Source organism: Gopherus evgoodei, chromosome 12 (assembly GCF_007399415.2).
Source record: "Gopherus evgoodei ecotype Sinaloan lineage chromosome 12, rGopEvg1_v1.p, whole genome shotgun sequence".
NCBI lineage: Eukaryota > Metazoa > Chordata > Testudines > Testudinidae > Gopherus > Gopherus evgoodei.
Genome location: NC_044333.1, coordinates 16,937,591 through 16,958,204, shown reverse-complemented (window position 1 = coordinate 16,958,204; position 20,614 = coordinate 16,937,591). Strand labels below are relative to the sequence as shown.

At 40.7% G+C, this 20,614-nt stretch overlaps 1 protein-coding gene across 1 annotated transcript in view; it reads left to right on the top strand.

The window, feature by feature from the left end:
* ADCY7 (adenylate cyclase 7) overlaps window positions 1–20,614 on the top strand; it is a 119,478-nt gene that overhangs the window by 59,084 nt on the left and 39,780 nt on the right. The window contains 5 exon segments of the mRNA XM_030582267.1: window positions 53–262; window positions 2,310–2,474; window positions 10,972–11,121; window positions 15,608–15,756; window positions 19,148–19,259. Of these exon segments, the coding sequence (XP_030438127.1) occupies window positions 53–262; window positions 2,310–2,474; window positions 10,972–11,121; window positions 15,608–15,756; window positions 19,148–19,259 (786 nt within the window).

Here is a 20,614-nt window from a genome sequence, read left to right as displayed (position 1 = left end):
CTTATTAAAAGGAAAGTTCAGTACTAATATAACACTTTTGTTTTGCTTTTAGCCGGTACCACATCATCATCTTGCTTTCATTATTACAGTATGTACTGCTCTTGTAATATTTGCAGTCATGTACTTGCTTGTATGCATTGAATCCTTATTTCGGAGATGGCTGAAATTATTTGGGATTTTGATTTGGATCTGCTTCCTGACCATAGGATGTGTGTCAGTTTTTGGAAGGGGAGCTACCCCATCATTCTATGCATGGGAACAGGTATGTATTTCCTGTTTGATGCACTTACATTTAGAAGTAGTAATCAGTATATATTTGTTCTTAAAATTTTAATTATGTACTGTTTATTCCATTTGTTTTAAGTTTACTTCTTCCCCAAACTAGTTATATTGGATTATAGGATAACACTTTTTGTTAACTCCGTCTGTCCCTGATCCTGCAAAGACTTACGTGCGTACACTGCTTGAAGTTCAGCATCATCACATTGACTTCACTGGGACTACTCCACACAGTGTGCAAAATTAAGCATATGCCGAAGTCTTTATAAGATCTTGGCCTTAGGCTTTTAATTTAAATTACCCAAATAAAAATATTACTTGTCATGAATGTACCTTATAAGTAAATTATTTCTTTAATAATTTTCAGTGTTTTGATAGGGTGCTGATTAGGATCCTGATTACAAAGTGGCGTTCAAGTATTTTTTTAAGACCTCTATAGCTGGGTGTGCCTAGTGAAAGTGTTTTCAAATCAAGTAGAGAGGGTGAAGTGAACAATGAAGACTAATGACGCATCCTGGCATTGCTGGGTGCGGCTGGAGTTGATTACTTGGTATCTCTGACCAGAAAACTGACAATTTTATGAAGCCAAAAAGTCATAACCTGTAGGAAACTCCTCCTAAGCTCTGATAGCATAAGTGGAACAGTTTTTAAAAAAAGAAAAATTACTTTTTTTCTAATTATACTGACCCTTCCCATTCTGTCCATCCTTTTCTGAATAATGAAAATTAGAAATTATCTACTAGACAATCAGAATGGATTTCCACTCTGACTGCTGGCCAGCACAGTGATATGTTGACTGCAGACTTCAGCTATTGCAGCTATACAACAGTTAAAGGTAGCAGCATGTATAGTATAAAGCCATAGATCCCCAGGTTTATTGCTTAAATTCCGTCTGGTGAAATTTGGCCTTCAAAATCATTCTACTTAGTAGTGAAATTTTAATACAAAATTTATGGGGGGAAAAAAGTCTCACCTTAGACATAGGGAAAATGATGTTGCTTGTTCAGGGTTGTTTTTTTTTCACTCCTATAACTAAACAAAGATCTGGCTTTGTTTCTTTAAATGTTGCAAGACATAATGTGAGCTGATGCTTTGACTTTTTTTTTTTTTTTTTTTTTTAATGTGAAGAGCATATTATAGGAGTCAGCTGGAACAGGATTTTTTTGCGTTTAACCTTCCGATGTGACTTTGGTCACAAGTGAAGCTTGTGTGTTTTCTTATCTGGTCTCCATTTGTCCATATTACAAAACCATCATATGGTATTTAGCATTTGCCATGGGTGAGAATCTCCCCAAAGGAGGCTGATGTCTGGAAACAGCAGGAAGCTGGGATTGAAATGAAGCAGCAGAGCTGAGTGGGCAGTCTTGCAGTGTGTCTGTCACAGTATTTGACTCAAGTATTATGAGGCCTTATATATAGGTACCATAGGCTACAATAAAAGTCCATAAATATGGATTTAATGGTAGACTTTAATAGCACTTTCTGAACCATTAGGCTTTAGTGGGCCAATGGACATTTGTTAACTCTTTAACTGTACCTTCAAATGTATGTTTATATGCAGTAGTGATTACTCTGTTGTATCAACTCCATGAAGGATTATTTGATTTTAGGGTCAATAAAATATCAAGCAAATAAACACACGCAAGCTCTTGATATTAACATTATAATGAGAACTTAAAGCACTTGTGAAATTTAAAATTAAAGGAGATAGCTCCATCCTTGCTTTGGACTGTTCTTGGTACATAATTCAGATGTAAGTTGTGTCATGTCATGTCTGTGGTTATAATGTCTGCAGTATATCTGCTACTTTACCAAAGGAGAATGAGACAAATTAAGGGTCAAGTGTCCTCTTTAAGCAACTGGTTTGGCTACATTCATATTATAACTTTATCCAGTTTCCTCAAAGCTTTTATGAACGCTACACTCCTTGTGATTTTAATTGTTCCATTGAAATGTCAAAGTCAGAATGCTTGTTTCCCCTCTTGCTCTGCTGGCACCTAATAACAGGTTTCCCCTTTTTCTTTTTGAAGGTGCCATTCTTCCTGTTCATAATCTTCACAGTTTATACCATGTTACCCTTTGGGATGAGAGATGCTGTCATCATCAGCATCCTTTCTGCAGTGTCCCATGTTGTAGCCCTAAGCATTGCAGTGACACTATATCCTGAACCAAGTCAACAACTCGCTACATTTCAGGTAAGGAAATGCTATTTGTTAGAATATTCAAATGTCTTAGGCAGCATTTCCATTAGAGCTGGGAACAAACTGCAAAGTTCAGATATGGATGCAAGCTTCCACATCATTCAAGGATTTGAGTCCACCTCGTACACAAGGAATTAACTTCGGTATAGCTATGTGAAAAAATCCACACCCCTCAGAGACAAAGCTATACTGATGTAACCCCCAGTGTAGACAGCGCTAGGTTGACAGAATTCTTCCATTACCTAGCCTCTCAGGGCGGTGGATTACCTACAGCACTGGGAGAAGCCCAGCCGTTGGTGTAGGTAGTGCCTATACTGTAGTGCTACAGCAGCTGCGCTGTATCATTTAGAATCTAACATGCCTTCCTTTGCACGCAAATGACACCCATTGATAAATACTTACTTTTTATATATGATACATATCTATTTTCAACACAAATGAGGAGACAGAAAATGAAAGGGATAACAAATTTAAAAAAAATAATCTTGAGACAACATTAAGAATAGAATTTTTAAAAATAATGAAAGGTATTTCTGTTAGCGTTATGATTTCCAGACTATTAAGAAAAAGCTTAATGTTTAAGGTGTCTTTGATCATAGACTCTTGGGAGATAGGAAAAGTGCAACTTTATGTGCAGTTTAGTTGCATTCATTCCATGGTTTTAGAAACTATGCTGCAGCCTTCATGGAAGATTTTACATGAAAAAAATCCTAGTTACTGGAGTGTATTTAGTAGCAGAATAAGTCTATCAAATGAAATTCCCTTTTTGAATAAATGAAATGTTTTTATTAGTGACTGGAAGAAATCCCCTAAAACTGAATGCTGTACCTTTTTGTGATAAAATTATATCTAGATCAATGGTTCTCAAACTGTGGGTCAAGACCCCAAAGTGGGTCATGACCCTGTTTTAGTGGGGTTGCCAGGCGTGGCTTTAGACTTGCTGGAGCAGAAGCTGAAGCCTGAGCCCCACTGCTTAGGGCTGAAGCCCAAGGACTTCAGCCCTGGGTGATGGGGCTCAGGTTACAGGCCCTCCTGCCTGGGGCTGAAGCTCTTGGGTATTGGGTTTGTCCCCCTACCCGAGGTGGCAGGGCATGGGCAGGCTCTGGCTTCAGTCCCCTGTGCTGAGGTTGTGTAGTAATTTTTGTTGTCAGAAAGGGGTTGTGGAGCAATGAAGTTTGAGAAGCCCTAATCTAAAACACTCGGCAAAAATGTGGAGTTCATGAATCACTGTATTCATGTCCTCATGTTGCATGCTTCTCCAAAAAGAAATTGCAATTTGTTGAATAAACGTGTGCCATATATTAGTCACATTACTTAATAAACTACTGGAAGTCACTCTGATACAATGGTGATGAATGCAGTATAAGAACAGTAGAATAGAATATTAGCACTCAATACTATATTTGATTGGCTGTATAGTATAGAATACTATAGTATAGTAAGTGGCCCCATTTGACTATAAGACAAAAAATAGACGTGTAGCCAAAAGGTAGAACCATGATTTAAAAAACTGATAATATTATGATAAGTTTCGTCCTGCAAATAACTTTTTTTTGTGTTTTTTCATAAAGATAACTTGTGAAATTCTAGAATTTCCTGAGATATTTTCCATGAGAGAGCTAACCCATATAACACATTAAAATGAGAAGCAGTAAATTACCAGATGAAATAAGTATGTTTTAATAAATATATACAAGATATCAAATTATCCTCAGGTAATCTAATGTAGTTACACCATGGGCATCTGTGATTTGCAGCTGTCCTTCTGGGAATCTTCTTTTAAGGAAACAATCTTTTTGTTTGCAATCTGCTTCAGCTGTGCTTATCATTTTTTCCCTGTAATCTTGTGTCTTACAGCTGCAATATGTTTTCATGTATCATGATTGCTTTAATTTTCACAAACAAACATTGTTAGATTATAGTCTCTCTCCCCCTAACCTCCACTGCTACTTTATGCAAATTTTCTTTTTGCCCCTTTTAATTTAATTTAATTTAATTTAAACTTGATTAGCACAGTCCAATACTAGCAGTTTTGTTAGGATTCTAAGCACATCATCCTAGTTTCATTATTGCATTTAAAAATAATTAGATTTTCTATTGCCTCTCACAGCAGGGGGAAACATTAATTACTGGTGGAATGACCTAATGCTGTGACCTTTTGACTATTTTATTGTCAAAGGGACACCACTATTTAAGTTTAGCACAGTCATCCTCTATTGAAAGATAAATTAAGTCTTTATCGGGCTGCCATTTAGGATATTTTCAGTTACTAAGGGAAGGGATGGTCTGTTACTTCTAAAGGAAAAGTTTTTTGATCGGCATTTGCTGTATTTCCCCCCACTCATGAAACACATGAGCCTGGTGGGGATTTTGCATGAGTGGTGGAAGGGGAGCGTAGGTCAGGCAAAGGCATTTTGGAAATTGACGAGCTCTTTTCTCTTAGTTCTAACAGTCATTTTACATGTCTTAGGGAACAATGTGGGAAAACACTTACTACAGATTCCTTCAATTTATTTGCCTTGTGGATGACGTGTACTTTAAATATCAGGCTTGTTTACAAGAACATGCATCACACATTATGAAACTGAATTGATGATAAAATTATATTTCTTCCCATTTGTACTTTGTATGGTTAAATCACTATGTCAGTAATACTAGTGGTCTTCGTTCAAGGACTTGAAGTGAATATAACTAATTTGGGGGCATCCTTATCAAACAGTGAAAACACCTATTAGTGCACTCTTTCCCAGCCACTTTCTTTCCATTCCAAAGCCATGAATCTACTGTCCTGTCACAGTTTTGGAACAAAGGTACTGAAATGTAGCCCTGCAACTGCACATGATCCCTCTACTGTAATTAAAGAGAATACAAAACGCAAACCTGAATTTGTTTCAACTTACTCAGGAGAAAGCTAGTGCTTAGCACCACTTCTTTCCCTCACCAGGAGGAGCAGAAATATTTTATAGTGTATGTTTGATTAAGTGCCAGAATAAAAGAGAGAGGGTGTGCATGTGTCTGTCTTGGAAGGTGAGGGAAAAGATATGTGTTCCCTAAACTGCTGGGTTGTTGGTGGTGGGGGAGTTGGGTCGGTGGGAGGGGATGGAGGGGAGAGGTAGCAATCTGAAAGTTCCTAACAGCATATGGCATGTACCAGCCCCACCTTGTCAGTGAGTTTCCACAATCATTTGGCAGGCGCCACCACCAGTCTTTCCTTCCACTTCGAAAAAAAGATAAATAGCTAGAATAAGGAGGGCAAGCACTGTGGTTGAGGCTCTCTGCATATTTTATGCATGCATGTCATGTCTCAGTAAATGAGGTAACTTGTGACAACCTTATTTCCTTCCCAGACAAATGCTTGTGGTAGAGTGAGGTCACTGCTCTTTCTTTGATACTCATTCCATTGTTAGCAGTAGATCTGTTTTCAATACACTAATCACAGCCCAGGGCAGCTCCTGTGTATTAAAAGCTCCCATAGTAATGGAATCAGAGTCTAATCTAAATGACTTCACTAACTGTACTTGGCATACATTTTCAGAAGTGGCTAGTGATTTCAGATGTCTCAGGCCTTGTCTACACTTGACATGCTACAGCGGCACTACAGTGCTGCCTGGCACTCAGTAAATCCAGATTGTTTCAGAGCAGGGATCGAAGGGCATTGGAGAGGCCCAGAACTCTTATGGAGAACAGCCTTCCAGTAGACTCTTCTCTGTTATTTCAAGGGGAGTTTAGTGGCCCTGCAGACTGCAACTGTGGCAATATTCATAGGGAGACAGAGGATCTCTCAGGCAGCTCAGGATGTTTTCACTGAAGTGGAACAGTAATTGCATATTCATGATTTGTTTTTTCTTTAAGTAGGAAGCATATCTTTGGTGGGGGCTGGCATATATGGAGGGTGGGCTCAGTGTTGGCCTAATGGGAGCAATGTTAAGTCATGCTGCGTGCTTTTGAAAATCCCACTTATAATGGGCTGGGGAGTGAAATAATGTAGCTTAATTGGTGTTTTACTTTGGGCTAGATTTCAGATTTTGAGACTGATGTAATAAAACCCGAGCACTTGTTTAAAACATTTCTAACACTATGCCCTACCTATACTCGAGATATCAAACATTTTTAACTCAACATTTCTAATTGTTTTAGGATAAAAGCAAACCAACACCAAATACAATATTTTCATTTCCAGTGCACGTAGCCATAAAGTGACTTCACTGCAACTGGAGCTTTAATTCTCTTAACATTGCCCCTTTTGCAACATTTGGGGTATGGGCAAAGAGGGAGAATTTTATTTTTTTTTGGTCCTGATACAACTGCCGTAGTCAAAACAAAAAAACATCTAATTCAGGGTTTGGCTTTCTAGATGGATGTTCAGATTTTAAAATTAGCTTCAAGGAAAAAAATCTTGCTGCCATAACTCTTGAGTACTGCTCTACTCTGTATCAATATTAAAAACAGACCTGCTAGAAGGAAGCAGAAGTTGGAAGGTACTCTTCCAGAAATATTAGCTGGTGTGGATGACACTGGATAGATCTGAGAAGTCTCATGTTTGGGATCTTTGCTACTTTACCCCAGCGCCCTGTCTTCTGTGAAGTGGGGGCCTCTGCTGCTCTACCTCTCCCCTACAAGGAGACATGAGGAAAAAAAGTTACTGTTGCTTCACTGCCCTTACAAGGCCTCTTTGGGTTTTTTGGGTGATTCCATCCTTTGAATAATTCCATGGCCATCATCGGCTACAGCCTGGAGCTTCCCTATGTTGTTGCAAAATAAAATAGACATGTTTGATAGTGTGGCTGCTGCCCATACTTTTCTGAATAGCAGCAGTGAAGATTGACCAAACTTTAGTTAATTTCACAACCTTAAAGGCTAGACAATTTAAAAAAAAAACAAAGATGCTTGCAGTCTGCAAAAATGATTGCTTTAGCCCTAGCTTTCTATTGCAAGCATGGAGTTTGGAGGGAACATTTCCCACTTATCTTTGGTTAATGGATTTTTTTCAAGCCCAATCAGTTGGATTGCACCTGTCCAAGAGGCAAATGTTTCAACCTTATAGCTCGCCATCAAATGGATTTGTCTATTAGCTCCTGTTAGTTCAATATTCTCCTAGTTAGGCCAGTTCCTCTTTGATCTTTAGTAGTTACAACTGAAAGGTATAATTGCCTTTTTCATGAGTCGTGGTGCCTATTAATTCTTCATCAAAATGCATCCACTTAACATGGTTAATTTTCTTTTATCAGTTATTAAATCATGCCCCTTTCAAACAGGGTCTCTTGATCTTCAGATGTTTTGCCAAAATAAACTTACCTGTGATTTCCTTTGTTTTTTCCTGGTACCTTCCATTCAGGTAAACACATAATTTTAAATTACTACCACTCTGGTGTTGCTTAATGAGTTCAGGTAACACCTGTCCTAGAAAGGACTCGTTGACATGCAAATAAAGTTCATGCTGGGAGACTGTGAAGAGCTCTTAGTTTATAGTTTGGACTAGGATACAAAATTAGATGAGTAATATACTGAAAGGATTAAACCTGCTATAACCTGTCACATGAGCTTTGGTTACTTAGGGCACAGCTACACTAAAGAGTTTAACGATGCAGCTGTGCTGCTGTAAGCTCTTGGATGTAGCTGCTCTAAACTGACAGGAGAGAGCTTTCCCGTCAGCTTAACTGCTACAGCCCCTGCAAGCGCCAATAGCTACGTCGGTGGGAGACGCTCTCCCGCTGGCACAGCGCTATGCACACTGGCGGTGATTTCGGTGTAATTTATGTTGCTCAGGGATGTAATTTATTCTTCCCCTTGAGTGACATAAGTTATGCCGACATAAGTTGTAGTGTAGACCTAGGTGAAAGGCATATCCTGGTGGTGTGAGACTGATTCATTTGAGATGAAGAAATCAAGGCACGTATTTTCAGACATGTACACCTAAGTGTATGACTGACAGAGAGCCAGTAGCACTTTCTTGCCCTTCCCCCCACATATCTCTCCGTCCTAAACACTGTGAACAAACGTGCTGATTTGGATCAAAACTTGCCTGCTTCCTGAGGTTTGGCTTTATTAACCAGGTAACTGTGGGTGGGGGTGAGGCGGAGGAAGCTGCAAGGGCTATATCCATATCAAAATGTGCTTAGATCCCCTGTAGCCACTCTGTAGCAGCTCCCGCTCTCCCACTGCCCAGCTCTGAAGGCAGAGCAGAGAGAGGAGGCTGCTGACCTGGCGCCCAGCTCCAGTAGCAGAGGAGAAGAAAGCCTGGGTGGGGGGCTGGGATACCTGAAAGCACCCCCGGCCCGTGTCTCTGCCCTGGGCAGATGGAGGGTCTAGGGTTCCCCACAGTGGCCTAGACTGACCTGCTCCAGCCTGGACTCCTGGGCCCTGCCCCCAGAGGTTGCTGCTTGCCGTAGGCTTTGGTCCCCCAGCCTGAGTGGCTCTTGCTGGCTGCGAGCAGCCAGTGCCCCACACTGCCCAGCTCTGGCTTCCAACCAGCCAGGCCAGGGGACAGGGCCGTGGAGAAGGAAGGGGCCTCGTGGCAAGGAGGGGAGCAGCCCACTCCATTTTCTATCTGGTCCACCTGAGGTCCCACACCGGGAAGTGGTTGGTGCACCTCTGGGTAACTCAAAATATAAAAACAAACTCCAGCCCAGAAGTTTGAGGTGCAGGAGGGTGCTTCGGGCTGAGATTGAGGGGTTCGGGGAGCAGGAGGGGGATCAAGGCTAGGGCTGGGGCAGGCAGTTGGGGTGTGGGGAGAGGCTCAAGGGTGCAGCCTCCGAATATTGCTTACCTCAAGCAGCTCCCAGAAGCAGTGGCTTGTCCCCTCTCCAGCTCCTACATGTCCAGGCAGCTCTGCACGCTGCCCCATCTGCAGGTAGCACCCCTGCAGCTCTCATTGGAGTGGGTAGGAGCCGGAGCCGGGCCATGCTGCGGCTTCTGCGAGCCATGTGGTGCAGCCTCAACTCTGTGCCCCAGCTGGAGCACCAGAGTGGGGCCAAGCCGTGTGGTGCAGCCCCTAACCTAGCACCCAGCGGGAGCTTGCGGGCCAGCTTAAAACAGCTTGCAGGCCGCAGTTTGCCCACCCTGATCTAGTCTGACCTCTTGTATATCATAGGTCACAAGCACTACCCAGCACTTGCACACTAAACCCAGCAACTGAAATGAGGCCCAAGTATTACAGCCTGCAGGAGACTAGACTAGTATGTGCCACAGGGAGAGAATAGGAGTGACTGAGGCTCCTGCAATGCCAGGGAAATGATTGAGATACACCCAGATCATGCTTGCAAGTGACCTGCACCCCCACCCTACTGGGGAAGACCAAGATGCTGCAAGATTACCATTGCTCATCTGACCTCAGGGAAATTCCTTCCCAACCCCATATGTGGCTAACAGTGAGCATGTGAGCAAGAACCAGCCAGCCATGCAGCTGAGAGAGCGAATGCCCGGTGCCACCTGGGAGTCCAGGCTCGCTCTGCCTAATATCCCATCCCCAGTAATGGCCATTGTTGATGCTTTAGAGGAAAGAGACCAACCCTTCCCCCTCCAGAGTGCATTGTGGATATAGGGAAATCTGTGCCTGATCCTCGCAGTGGTTAGCTGAAAACTTGAAGCATAATCTTTTAGGAATATAAGATATAAACTGGAAGTCATCCCTAGGGCTGCCTGCCCCCTACTATTCCGAGCAATCCTGTCCTACAGTTGCACTCAACAATTGTCCAGCTCTCTCACAGCTAATGAAGTTAGCCCCCAAGCTGTTCCATAACCTCTCTCCACTGATGATTAGAAATGTTCTTCTAATTCCCAGCCTGAATTTGTTCCTGGTCAGTTTATACTTGTTTGCTTCTCTGATAACTTTGCCCTTTGACTTAAATAGCTCTTCGCCCTCCCTGGTGTTTACCCCTGTGCTGTACTTAGAGAGAGTAATCATATCCCTCTGTTAGCCATCTTTTTTGTGAGGTTGAAGAAGCTATAGTCTTCCAGTCTCCTCTCATAAAATAGGCCCTCCATTCCTCTGACGATCCTAGGAGTTCTTCTCTGCATTTGTCCAGCCTCTAACTTGGGTGATCAGAATTGTACATATTTTAGTATTGTAAATGAAGTCTTATCAGTGCCTTGTACAATGTCATTAATACCTCCCTCTACTGGAAATGCCTCGCCTGACACATCCTAGGATCAGATATGCCTTTTTCACAACTTCATCATGTTGGAAACACGTGCCCCAATGTCAGGCACATGTCTGCAAGCATGGGCCTTAACTAATGTGACTGAATCCCTCTTGTGTTTTAATGTTTTAACATGAGTGCGTTAAATAGAAGCACTCATGTTATTGAGTTAGCGTCTGTTTAACACACACAAGTTGGCTAACACAAAGTTTGGTGGTGGTTTGCTTGTATGAAAGGATGGAGAAAACTTGAGCTTTTTGTTATGTTCTGGACAAAAAACATTTTAAGTTACTTCAGTATAGAATACGAATCAAACTCTTTTGCAGCGCTTGAATATTTTTCTTCTCTTGCAGTTACTTGCCAATGCTGTAATTTTTCTTTGTGGTAACCTGATGGGTGCATTTCACAAGCATCGGATGCAAGATGCTTCATGGGATTTGTACAGATACACTTTAAAGTGCATTCAAGTCCGAATGAAACTGAAGATTGAAAAGAGGCAACAAGTGAGTAAAAGCCTCTATTACATGAGTTATGTGTTTTCTTTTGGGTGATGTGTGTCTTTTTTTCTAAGTTTGTGACTAATGCACACTGAAAGGCTTGATTCAATTCCTATGAAAACCACCTAATGTCAAAAACAACTGTGCCATTGACAATAGAGAGGGGAAATTAAAGAGAGAGAGCTTCTTTATGTCTTAGTAAAAAATGACAAATATGTACAGTACTAGACATAGTATTTGAAATCAGAAATTGATTATTAATCATTTACCTGTTTTCCTAAAATAGTAAAATGTAAAATAATCTCAGGAATTTCAGAAGAAAAGTAAGTCTTAGTCTTCAGATTTGTATTGATGAGAAATCTTTTTAATTAAATTCAGCGACGATTCTGCCTTCTTTATGCAGATGTTGGATGTTTGAAATTCTGTAATCTTACTCTTTCCTGAAAGAGCGCTTGTAAGATGTTCATCTTCTGCTAATGCAGAGACACATAGAAATATATTTTTAAAATAGCCAGCCAAGTAAACAAAAATTTTGCAATGTTATGTAAAATAAATACACTGACAACATTTTGTAAGTGCCAAATAATTACTTGCTTTGGCACTGATAGTTAGAAGTGAATAATGTTAAACACTATGAAACCTTGACATTCATACTGATGTAAGATGTAATTTTGTATAATTCAGTCATAAGCTAGCATTGATGGCTAGTTACTGTAAAGATCTAATAGTAGGAGCAACCCCTCATGGTAGGGAGAGAAAAAAATTTCTGCCTGGGTTTGGCGTTTTTCTACCTCGATCAGCTGCTATAAAGGTTCTTTTGTTCCTGCCTCGGCATGCCCATTTTACTTACCCAGACTCAGCTGTTGCAGTCTCCTCTGGCTGCTTCACCATGCAAAGACCATTATTGCCAGACTGTTAGTCTTATACATAGTGCACTTTCTTTTTCCCTCTTGTAGGCTGCTTAATAACGTTTTTGTGTTTGTTGCATATACAGTGAGGCCATTCCTGCAAGAGGGCTCACTGCTGACTCATTTTTAACAAAACTCACCCGAGTGGTATTTTTGCAAACAGTGTTTCATGATAAAATGAGGGTTTGGAAATTGCAGATGGGAGAAGAAGAAGAAAACCTGTTGAAATGTTATTGCAAGGGTTAGATTGTAGGGGTGTTTCTTTAAATGCTTGTGGAGACAAATGATCTAGAAACATGGGTTTTCCTCCTGAGGGTTGCAGACAGTTATCTTGAGGTCACAACTATCCTGACTTTGCCATATTGCTAAGTGGAAGGGGAGGTCCCAGTATGGAAAATATTGAGAACTGCTGATCTAGAATGCGGCATGTGTATGGTGATCTCAACTCATAAATTGTGAGCTAAAAGGAGAAGTCTGAAAAGACTGAATTGGAAAGAAGATGACACCACATTACTAGTGTCCAGTCTGCCTTTTATTGCCTGTCTTACCAGATGAGATGACAAAGCCCTTAAAAAAAATCTTGATATGAATGCTAATTTTTTTCACAAATAGCAGCTAGGGAAGCATCTAATCAGCTTGCACTAATATCAAGCTTTCTGTAACCCCCTAGACTGATCCTGCTATGGTAACTTGCATTTTTCTTTTTCTTTTTTCTTTCTTTTTTTTGTCCTGGCGCCCTACTTGAAAGCCAGCTGTCTTGCAGGCTATATATAGTTTTCCTTGCCACCTACATTGTTTGTCAGACTCCCAGCTTTCCATTTTCCCTGCCCCACCAACCAGGAAGATGTGAGAAGGTCAATTTTATTTCTGAAAAAATAACACCGACCTGTAAAGTCACATTATCTCACACTAAAGAACTATTCTGTCATGTTCAGCAGGGAAAGGAGAAAAAGTGAGGTGGCAAAGTTTGCAGATGATACTAAACTGCTCAAGATAGTTAAGACCAAAGCAGACTGTGAAGAACTTCAAAAAGATCTCACAAAACTAAGTGATTGGGCAACAAAATGGCAAATGAAATTTAATGTGGATAAATGTAAAGTAATGCACATTGGAAAAAATAACCCCAACTATACATGCAATATGATGGGGGCAATTTAGCTACAACGAGTCAGGAGAAAGATCTTGGAGTCATTGTGGACAGTTCTCTGAAGATGTCCACGCAGTGTGCAGAGGCAGTCAAAAAAGCAAACAGGATGTTAGGAATCATTAAAAAGGGGATAGAGAATAAGACTGAGAATATATTATTGCCCTTATATAACCCATGGTATGCCCACATCTCAAATACTGTGTACAGATGTGGTCTCCTTACCTCAAAAAAGATATACTAGCACTAGAAAAGGTTCAGAAAAGGGCAACTAAAATGATTAGGGGTTTGGTGAGGGTCCTATGTGAGGAAAGATTAAAGACGCTAGGACTCTTCAGCTTGGAAAAGAGGGATTAAGGGGGGATATGATAGAGGTATATAAAATCATGAGTGGTGTGGAGAAAGTGGATAAGGAAAAGTTATTTACTTATTCTCATAATACAAGAACTAGGAGTCTTCAAATGAAATTAATAGGCAGCAGGTTTAAAACAAATAAAAGGAAGTTCCATGCAGCGCACAGTCAACTTGTGGAACTCCTTACCTGAGGAGGTTGTGAAGGCTAGGACTATAACAGCGTTTAAAAGAGAACTGGATAAATTCATGGTGGTTAAGTCCATAAATGGCTATTAGCCAGGATGGGTAAGGAATGGTGTCCCTAGCCTCTGTTTGTCAGGAGACGGAGATGGATGGCAGGAGAGAGATCACTTGATCATTGCCTGTTAGGTTCACTCCCTCTGGGGCACCTGGCATTGGCCACTGTCGGTAGACAGATACTGGGCTAGATGGACCTTTGGTTTGACCCGGTACAGCCGTTCTTATGTTCTTATTATGTTCTTAGGGCTCTGTTGTCACCCTAATTGTTCACTAACCTCAAGTCTCTTAAAATACCAGGGAAGGGGAGGGAGACTTTGACTTCTTTTTCCTTGGGGAGGCAGTGGAATGTAGGTTTCTCCATAACAAGATCAAACCATATTTCTCTCTAATCCTCCTGCACAGCAGGAGGAAGAGGAGTTCTTGATGCTTCAGAAATAAGATGACCTTTCCCAACACCCATACTGATGACATACACATAACTAATTATGCAGTGTTGTACGTGAGAGAGAGAATATCCTGCTCCCTGCACAGGCTACAGATTGGTACACAGAACCATTTGTCAATCTCCTAAACTCACGCTGCTGTGGCTTTCCATCATCTGCTTTATTTTTTCATTTTTAAAAGGAAATCAATATTTTATTGAAATTCGACTATATTTTCAATGTGATGGGGTGTGGTAAGAATTCCTGGCTATCGACCTTGGTCTACCAGGCCAAGGAGGCTAACTTAAATCCATCCTTTAATTGCTTCAGCAAAGGATTTCTGCAGTCTGTGGAAAAGAATGTTGGATCAGTTCTGAGTGTGCTCATTCTTTGAAGGATCTTATGATCCTTTTTATTCCAGGTAAGCTCTTCAAAGTATTCCTCTGCGGGGAGCAGCAGATGACTTGAAAGCAATGATACTCCTGCTTTTCTTTTATTCTTGTTCATGGACTCTTCTTCCCTGGTCAGAGGTGTAATTTCATTGCCATGTGTTTGTTTGGGCACATGGGACAAAGCTTTATTGATCTCCGGTTAGCCGAGCAACATTAGTAATTTCTGAGGAAAGGATTCCATTCTTGCCAAAATTAAAAGGCTCTACCTCAATAGCCTTGAATAACTCAGTTCTCTTAACTCTTGGCATTTTGACAGTAGAGTTTTCTATTTAGTCTCTTATCCAGTATTTGAATTAATCAAATGCTTCCTCTAGCAAGGAAGGCAATTAAATTTTTCATGTCATGTGCTGAGAATTAAGGTGGTTTGAATATTTTATAGTCTATGCCTTCTACAGAGTGAGCTTTTGAGTCTGAACTTCTATCAAAAGATGCTGGAAAACTGCTGAGAAGAGGAAGACTGCAGAAAATTGAGAGAAGAATGTTTGTTTCACACTGACTGGGCAAGCTGTGCTTTAGACCCAGTTTAGTCTGTCTCAAGTACATGCCTCAGGTGATAGGCCTGGCTTCCTGCATCTCACCCTGGGTGGAGCCATGTGGTTCAACCACTCTGGACTGCCTCTCTGGGCTGCAGCCTCTATGCCCCACTTCCCAACTGTATTAACCCAACAGTGTAAGGATTTGCGGATCTAGACTCCAGGGTTGTGGGGTCCTCGGCAACTAATGACTCCACTGTAGAGCCAGGCAGAGCAGCATCCAAAAATTACTGCAAAGTTAGGCACAGCAAGAAGTACTGCCTGAAGAGAGAAGCAGAAAAAAGAATCCTTTATTGAAAGCTGGAGCTGTATCAGAAACTGCTGAATAAGGAGACTTCTTTTTTTTTTTAATCTTCCCCGAATAATTTTCAAAAACACTGAGATTCCTAACATGGCATTTCAAATAACTTTATTTTATTCAAACTTTTTTTCTTCCTAGGAAAGCTTGCTTTTATCTATACTGCCGGCTCATATCTCAATGGGAATGAAACTAGCCATCATAGAGCGACTGAAGGAAACCAATGATGATAGGCAAATGCATGATAACAACTTCCATAGTCTGTATGTGAAAAGACATCAGAATGTTAGGTAAGTAAAGAAACTTGACAAATAGTTACATTAAGATATGCTTCTGTCTTTTAATACTTGGTTTATTTACTGATGGTAAGAAGTGTCATGGTTGGGATCAGACAAGCTGAATGAAGAATGTATGTTCAGATGCTCTGAGCACATCTGCCAAGGTGAGAGGAGAGAAGAGAACTGGTTTGAAGTTATTTTGCCAGATGTGGGATTTCTTTTTTTCATTGCAATGGTAAAAACCCCCAATTAATTACCTTATTTACTAGTCCAAATACACATACTGGGCTGTTTAAAGTCAGGGTTTTTTAATGTGTTTTCATGCAAAAGTGAGCTTGTTTGAAGACTCTGTGCCCTAGACTAGCGTGTTGTATTTTAAACTTAAATAAAAACAAACCCAAACACATTGCCCATTAGGTCACTTCTGTAGTTGATTTCCAAAGAGAGAGAGAGAAGTGCTCTGTTAGAGATCTTTAGTATTGAACACAGTGCAATTAAATGTCCATGTTTGTATTAGAAAACAAAGATTTGCCTATATGCAAATGCGAGAAGTATGGGTAATAAGCAGGAAGAACTGGAAGTGCTAATAAATAAGTACAACTATGACATTGTTGGCATCACTGAAACTTGGTGGGATAATACACATGATTGGAATGTTGGTGTGGATGGTATAGTTTGCTCAGGAAGGATAGACAGGGGAAAAGGGAGGAAGTGTTGCTTTATATATTAAAAATGTACACACTTGGACTGAGGTGGAGATGGACATAGGAGATGGAAGTGTTGAGAATCTCTGGGTTAGGATAAAATGGGTAAAAAACAAGGGTGATGTCATGCTAGGAGTCTACTACAGGCCACCTAACCAGGTGGAAGAGGTGGATGAGGCTTTTTTAAACAACTAACAAAATCATCTAAAGCCCAAGATTTGGTGGTGATGGGGGACTTCAATTATCCAGATATATGTTGGAAAAATAACACTGCGGGGAACAGACTCTCCAATAAGTTCCTGGACTGCATTGCAGACAACTTTTTATTTCAGAAGGTTGAGAAAGCTACTAGGGGGGAAGCTGTTCTAGACTTGATTTTAACAAATAGGGAGGAACTCATTGAGAATTTGAAAGTAGAAGGAAGCTTGGGTGAAAGTGATCATGAAATCATAGAATTTGCAATTCTAAGGAAAGGTAGAAGGGAGTACAGCAAAATAGAGACAATGGATTTCAGGAAGGCAGATTTTAGTAAGCTCAGAGAGCTGATAGGTAAGGTCCCATGGGAATCAAGACTGATGGGAAAAACAACTGAGGAGAGTTGGCAGTTTTTCAAAGGGACGCTATTAAGTGCCCAAAAGCAAGCTATTCCGATGGGTAGGAAAGATAGAAAATGTGGCAAAAGACCACCTTGGCTTAACCACGAGATCTTGCATGACCTACAAAATAAAAAGAAGTGATATAAAAAATGGAAACTAGGTCAGATTACAAAGGATGAATATAGGCAAACAACACAGGAATGCAGGGGCAAGATTAGAAAGGTAGAGGCACAAATGAGCTCAAACTAGCTATGGGAATAAAGGGAAACAAGAAGACTTTTTATCAATACATTAGAAGCAAGAGGAACACCAAGGACAGGGTAGGCCCACTGCACAGTGAGGAGGGAGAAACAGTAACAGGAAACTTGGAAATGGCAGAGATGCTTAATGACTTCTTTGTTTCGGTCTTCACTGAGAAGTCTGAAGGAATGTCTAACATAGTGAATGCTTATGGGAAGGGGGTAGGTTTAAAAGATAAAATAAAAAAAGAGCAAGTTAAAAATCACTTAGAAAAGTTAGATGCCTGCAAGTCACCAGGGCCTGATGAAATGCATCCTAGAATACTCAAGGAGTTAATAGAGGAGGTATCTGAGCCTCCAGCTATTATCTCTGGAAAGTCATGGGAGATGGGAGAGATTCCAAAAGACTGGAAAAGGGCAAATATAGTGCCCATCTATAAAAAGAGAAATAAAAACAACCCAGGAAACTACAGACCAGTTAGTTTAACTTCTGTGCCAGGGAAGATAATGGAGCAAGTAATTAAAGAAATCATCTGCAAACACTTGGAAGGTGGTAAAGTGATAGGGAATAGCCAGCATGGATTTGTAAAGAACAAATCATGTCAAACCAATCTGATAGCTTTCTTTGATAGGATAACAAGTCATGTGGATAAGTGAGAAACGGTGGATGTAGTATACCTAGACTTTAGTAAGGCATTTGATATGGTCTCGCATGATATCCTTATCGATAAGCTAGGCAAATACAATTTAGATGGGGCTACTATAAGGTGGGTGCATAACTGGCTGGATAACCATACTCAGAGAGTAGTTATTAATGGCTCCCAATCCTGCTGGAAAGATATAACAAGTAAGGTTCTGCAGGGGTCTGTTTTGGGACCGGCTCTGTTCAATATCTTCATCAACGACTTATATGTTGGCATACAAAGTGCGCTTATTAAGTTTGCAGACGATACCAAACTGGGAGGGATTGCAACTGCTTTGGAGGACAGGGTCAAAATTCAAAATGATCTGGACAAATTGGAGAAATGGTCTGAAGTAAACTGGAGTTCAATAAAGACAAATGCAAAGTGCTCCACTTAGGAAGGAACAATCTGTTTCACACATACAGAATGGGAAGAGACTGTCTAGGAAGGAGTATGGCAGAAAGAGATCTAGGAGTCATAGTGGACCACAAGCTAAATATGAGTCAAAAGTGTGATACTGTTGCAAAAAAAGCAAACGTGATTCTGGGATGCATTAACAGGTGTGTTGTAAACAAGACACGAGAAGTCATTCTTTCACTCTACTCTGTGCTGGTTAGGCCTCAACTGGAGTATTGTGTCCAGTTCTGGGCACCGCATTTCAAGAAAGATGTGGAGAAATTGGAGAGGGTCCAGAGAAGAGCAACAAGAATGATTAAAGGTCTTGAGAACATGACTATGAAGGAAGGCTGAAAGAATTGGGTTTGTTTCGTTTGGGAAAGAGAAGACTGAGAGGGAACATGATAGCAGTTTTCAGGTATCTAAAAGGGTGTCATCAGGAGGAGGGAGAAAACTTGTTCACGTTAGCCTCTAATGATAGAACAAGAGGCAATGGGCTTAAACTGCAGCAAGGGATATTTAGGTTGGACATTACGGAAAAGTTCCTAACTGTCAGGGTGGTTGAACACTGGAATAAATTGCCTAGGGAAGTTGTGGAATGTCCATCTCTGGAGATATTTAAGAGTAGGTTAGATAAATGTCTATCAGGGATGGTCTAGACGGTATTTGGTCCTGCCATGAGGGCAGGGGACTGGACTCGATGACCTCTCTAGGTCTCTTCCAGTCCTAGAGTCTATGAATCTATGAATAATTAAAATGTGACTAAATAGTATGTCCTTGTCCAGCATCCTGTATGCAGACATTGTAGGATTCACTCGTCTGGCTAGCGACTGCTCTCCGAAGGAGCTGGTAGTAATGCTGAATGAACTCTTTGGGAAGTTTGATCAAATTGCAAAGGTAAGCGTTGCTCTTCATTATGTGAATGGGGCTAAATGCCACTGTTAGAAAACAACTAGCTCCAAGCTCCTGGGAGTCAGTTCTCCTGCATTTGGGAAGTCTGGCTGATGCAAAACACAGGGTAGGAAGTATCCATGGGATAGTCTGCTTGACCTGCTAGTAAAAACCCCAGCAAAAGGCAAAATTGATTTAAAAATCTCTAAAAGAACCAGGAAAGCTGTTTGAGTGGCAGGAGGAGGGTTATAAAACCAGGCTGGCTCGCTGAGATTTTACTTTCAGCTCTTCTACTGAATCACTTTGGGACTCTAGGTGAGTTCCCTAACTCTTTGTGTTTCAGTTTACCTACCAGGAAAATGGGAGCAGTAACACTTATCTGCAATACCTCACAGGGTGTTGTGATGCTGAATTCCTTAACATTTCTAAAATGCTTTGAAGTCCTTTAAAGAACACTGTATGAAGTGCAAACTATTGGGATATTTTAGTTATGTAATACAGCAATAATATTTAAACATTGGGAACTGTACAATATAAAAAAAACCATGCCAGAGACCATGTAGCATGAAAAAGGAGTTTGTGCTATTTGATTAATTTTTTTTAGAATGGAATCATATTTGCAATATAATGTAGCGATTGAGTTACATTATAGAATATTTTGTCCTGTTTTCTCTGTAATAAATCGTTTGCATATATACAGTTTGACCTTAGGCTGGCAGAGTGAATCATTGTAACATCTGCTTTTGATACACTTTTATGAAGCAAATGGGTAAAGAATTTCAGAACAATCTATCTTTGAATATTGTGCCAAAAACATCAAATTAATATAGCTAAAGGGAAACTATGTTGGTAAAAATACTGCTTGTGATGGTATGGGCTGTCTGCCAGTGTTCTCATTACTTTCTATCTGTACCTATGATAGATATGGAACAAATTATAAAATGTGGATTGCAGTGTCCAGCAAGAACATCCCTATTAAAACTGAAGGCTCAGAAGTCTGGAGAATGTATGCAAATGACTTCTTGCCCTAACTTGCATAGTTGATAATCATGTCTGTAAATAAAGAGGTGTTTATCAAACATCCTGATGACCAGAACTTAAAACTGTAGCATAGAATGTGCTTAACGTGCCTAGGAACTGCTATGTTCCTGGCTAGCTCTGACATCTCCCTGGTCTGCTATTCAGCTAACTGTGGCAACTCCTTTAAAGCTGTGCCACTTACATCTTCTTGTCATGGACTGGATGGAAAGCTGTTGAGTCTGTCTAATGATCGGGGCGGCTCCAGGCACCAGTGCTCCAAGCGCTTGCCTGGGGCTGCAAGCTGCGGGGGGCGCTCTGCTGGTCGCCGCTAGGGCGGCAGG